The 3,313-nt window shown below is 55.9% G+C and overlaps 1 protein-coding gene across 1 annotated transcript in view; it reads left to right on the forward strand.

The window, feature by feature from the left end:
* Positions 1–3,313, forward strand: part of slc43a2b (solute carrier family 43 member 2b) — a 39,665-nt gene that overhangs the window by 25,558 nt on the left and 10,794 nt on the right. Inside the window, exons 9-10 of the mRNA XM_043718900.1 lie at positions 99–298; positions 1,944–2,090. Of these exons, the coding sequence (XP_043574835.1) occupies positions 99–298; positions 1,944–2,090 (347 nt within the window). The remainder of the gene's footprint in view (positions 1–98; positions 299–1,943; positions 2,091–3,313) is intronic.

The raw sequence follows: 3,313 nt of genomic DNA on the forward strand, positions 1-3,313 counted from the left end.
CCCCCTCTCTTCTCTCTCTCTCGCGCTCTCTCTCTCGCGCTCTCTCTGTCTCTCGCTCTCTCTCGCTCTCACCCCCCTCCCTGTTGCCCCCTCGGCAGGGTGAAGATTAAGTTCAGCTGGCTGGGTTTCGATCACAAGATCACAGGGAAGCAATTCTATAAGCAGGTGACCACAGTAGGCCGGAGGCTGAGTGTGGGCAACTCCATGAAGCCTCAGGAGAAGCTGGCCACTCAGGACGGTAACAAGCTGTGTCTGTCCACCGTCGACCTGGAGGTCAAATGTCAGACTCCAGACCAAGGTGGGTTGCTGCAATGCAGACTGCATTTAGATAGCACCCTGACAACATCATCAAGCACCTCACAGGAGCAAAAGTTCTACACTGAGCAATTAGAGGATCAGAGCCAAAAGAGAGAGAGAGGTGGTTGGGGAGTGGGCAGTAGTACATGACACCAGAGCTAACGGTGTGGGAACAGGGAGACAATCGATTGCAGGATTCTCTCTGAAAGACTGGTCCCGAGTCAGAGGCCTGTCCTGATTCTGGTGATCTCAGTTGGTCACTAAACCCCCTCCCTGGGTTAGAGGGATCAACCAGAGATTACTCGTGTGTGTGTATGTGAGTGTCTGTATGTGTCTCTGTGTGTCTGTATGTATCTTTATGTGTGTGCATGTGTGGGAGTGCGGTAAGTAAGGGGAGGGAGTGATCCCTGCTGCTTGGATTTGTGATCCCCGCCCCCACTCTGGTTGCTGCCTGGGCCTGTGCTGTGACTGGGAGCCCTGGGCCTGGGTCTGTGCTGTGACTGGGAGGCCTGGGCCTGTGACTGGGAGCCCTGGGCCTGTGCTGTGACTGGGAGCCCTGGGCCTGGGCCTGTGCTGTGACCGGGAGGCCTGGGCCTGTGACTGGGAGCCCTGGGCCTGTGCTGTGACTGGGAGCCCTGGGCCTGGGCCTGTGCTGTGACTGGGAGCCCTGGGCCTGTGCTGTGACTGGGAGCCCTGGGCCTGGGCCTGTGCTGTGACTGGGAGCCCTGGGCCTGTGCTGTGACTGGGAGCCTTGTTGCTGGGCCTGGGGCTGTGCTGTGACTGGGAGCCTTGTGCCTGGGCCTGGGCCTATGCTGTGACTGGGAGCCCTGGGCCTTGGGCCAGCTCCGTGACTGGCCTAGAACACTTTTAGTGGAATATAAACACTAACAAAGAAGTCTGTGATCGAGACTTGAGGGTCTGAGCTATAGGGAGAGGCTGAACAGGCAGGGGCTGTTTTCCCTGGAGCGTCGGAGGCTGAGGGGTGACCTTATAGAGGTTTTTGAAATTGCTGGGCCTGGGGCTGTGCTGTGACTGGGAGCCTTGTGCCTGGGCCTGGGCCTATGCTGTGACTGGGAGCCCTGGGCCTTGGGCCAGCTCCGTGACTGGCCTAGAACACTTGTAGTGGAATATAAACACTAACAAAGAAGTCTGTGATCGAGACTTGAGGATCTGAGCTATAGGGAGAGGCTGAACAGGCTGGGGCTGTTTTCCCTGGAGCGTCGGAGGCTGAGGGGTGACTTTATAGAGGTTTTTGAAATGATGAGGGACATGGATAGTATGAATAAACAAGGTCTGTTCCCTGGGATGGGGGAGTCCAGAACTAGAGGGCATAGGTTTACAGTGAGAAGGGAAAGATATAAAAGAGACCTAAGGGACAACTTTTTCACACAGAGGGTGGTACGTGTATGGAATGAGCTGCCAGAGGATATGGTGGAGGTTGGTACGATTACAGCATTTAAGAGGCATTTGGATGGGTATATGAATAGGAAGGGTTTGGAGGGATATGGGCCAGGTGCTGGCAGGTGGGGCTAGATTGGGTTGGGAACCGTGGCTGAGTTGGGCCGTAGGGTTTGTTTCTGTGCTGTACATCTCTATGAGGGTGACCTCCGTCCAGAGTCTGACCGCTGCCCCCTGTTCCTCCACAGGGTCTGGGTCCTTCATGCAGAGTATCTTCAGCCCAGTCTATATCCTCAGCCTGGTCACTATGTGTGTCACACAACTCCGGCTCATCTTTTACATGGGAGCCATGAACAACATCCTGGAGGATCTGGTCGAGGGAGACCTTGTCACAGGTAGGTTACCATGGAGATCTCTCCGACTCGATCCGGGCTGTGTACACACTGGGCATCGGGAATGAAGGTGGGGGAGGACTAAGGTCCCAGATCCCAGATCACTTTGGGACCTGTGGAGAATGGGGTGGGAATCACATCAATGTGATTGGGTCAACCTGGGAGCATGAAGCAGGAGGGGCTGAGGCCTGGCTCTCTGTGACCTCTCGGATGTCAAAGGGCAGGGAGTATGGATTAGCCGGTGGGAGCAGACCCTCAAACAAGCCAACGGATAAAATAGCAGCCCAGGATAGGTCCTGAAACTACGCCTGGGCCTGACGGCATGAGATGAAGACCGTGAGATCAAAAGGAATAGGACCAGGAGGAGGCCATTCAGCCCCTCGAGCCAGCTCCACCATTCAATAGGCTCATGGCTGATCCGACATTGTTGATGGATCCCAGGCTGGGGGAGGGGCCTGTGGTGGATGGTGGAGTGTGTGTGTGTGGGAGGGTGGGGGAGTTGCTGTGTTTGGGAATGTGCTGCTTGGGAGGACAGTGCGCGGAGGGTCACCGGAACTTTCCGGGGTCCGAGACACTGCCTTGGTGTTCACAATGTACCGGTACCCAGTCACACAGCCAATGGCGACTCGACACTGACTGGGTTGGGGGGGCGGAAACCCAGCTCTTCATCAGGGAGGGTCTCAGTGTCATGGGCTGGGGGGGGAACTGGGTAGTCAGCAGGAAGCAGACGGTAAGGGGGTGATTGTGGAGGAGTAGAGACCAGGAGGGGGTCAGGGAGATTCGAGGGGGAGGGAGTGGGAATTAAATCAGGGGGAGGATTACCAGGGGCAGAAAGGGAGAGGGTTTCGGGGAGGGGCTTGCTCTTGGTGAGGGGTCAGTAGTTGACTACCCTGCAGCCCGGCGCTAGTTACATTGGGCAGGAACCTGGAGGTGGTTGTTGTTGTCAGCAGCTGCTCCCAGCCCCTGATTCAGCAGCTGGTTTTCCCGTCATCATATTTTCCTGTTTTCCGTCCTCGTTTCTACCCTAGATGTTACCGTGGAGATGTTTCCTCACTCCCTCGCATTTGCTGACTCTGAACTCGCGAGTAAGCAAAGTGTATAAAGTGACAAATCACACGCAACCACATCCCTTAACCCTTCCCTTACCAAACCCAGAACTGTCTCCCACATCTGCACTGTCCACATTCACTAACCATCCAACCCCCTCCCTGATCATTCCCCCTACA

Source organism: Chiloscyllium plagiosum, chromosome 28 (assembly GCF_004010195.1).
Source record: "Chiloscyllium plagiosum isolate BGI_BamShark_2017 chromosome 28, ASM401019v2, whole genome shotgun sequence".
In the NCBI taxonomy this organism is placed as follows: Eukaryota; Metazoa; Chordata; class Chondrichthyes; order Orectolobiformes; family Hemiscylliidae; genus Chiloscyllium; species Chiloscyllium plagiosum.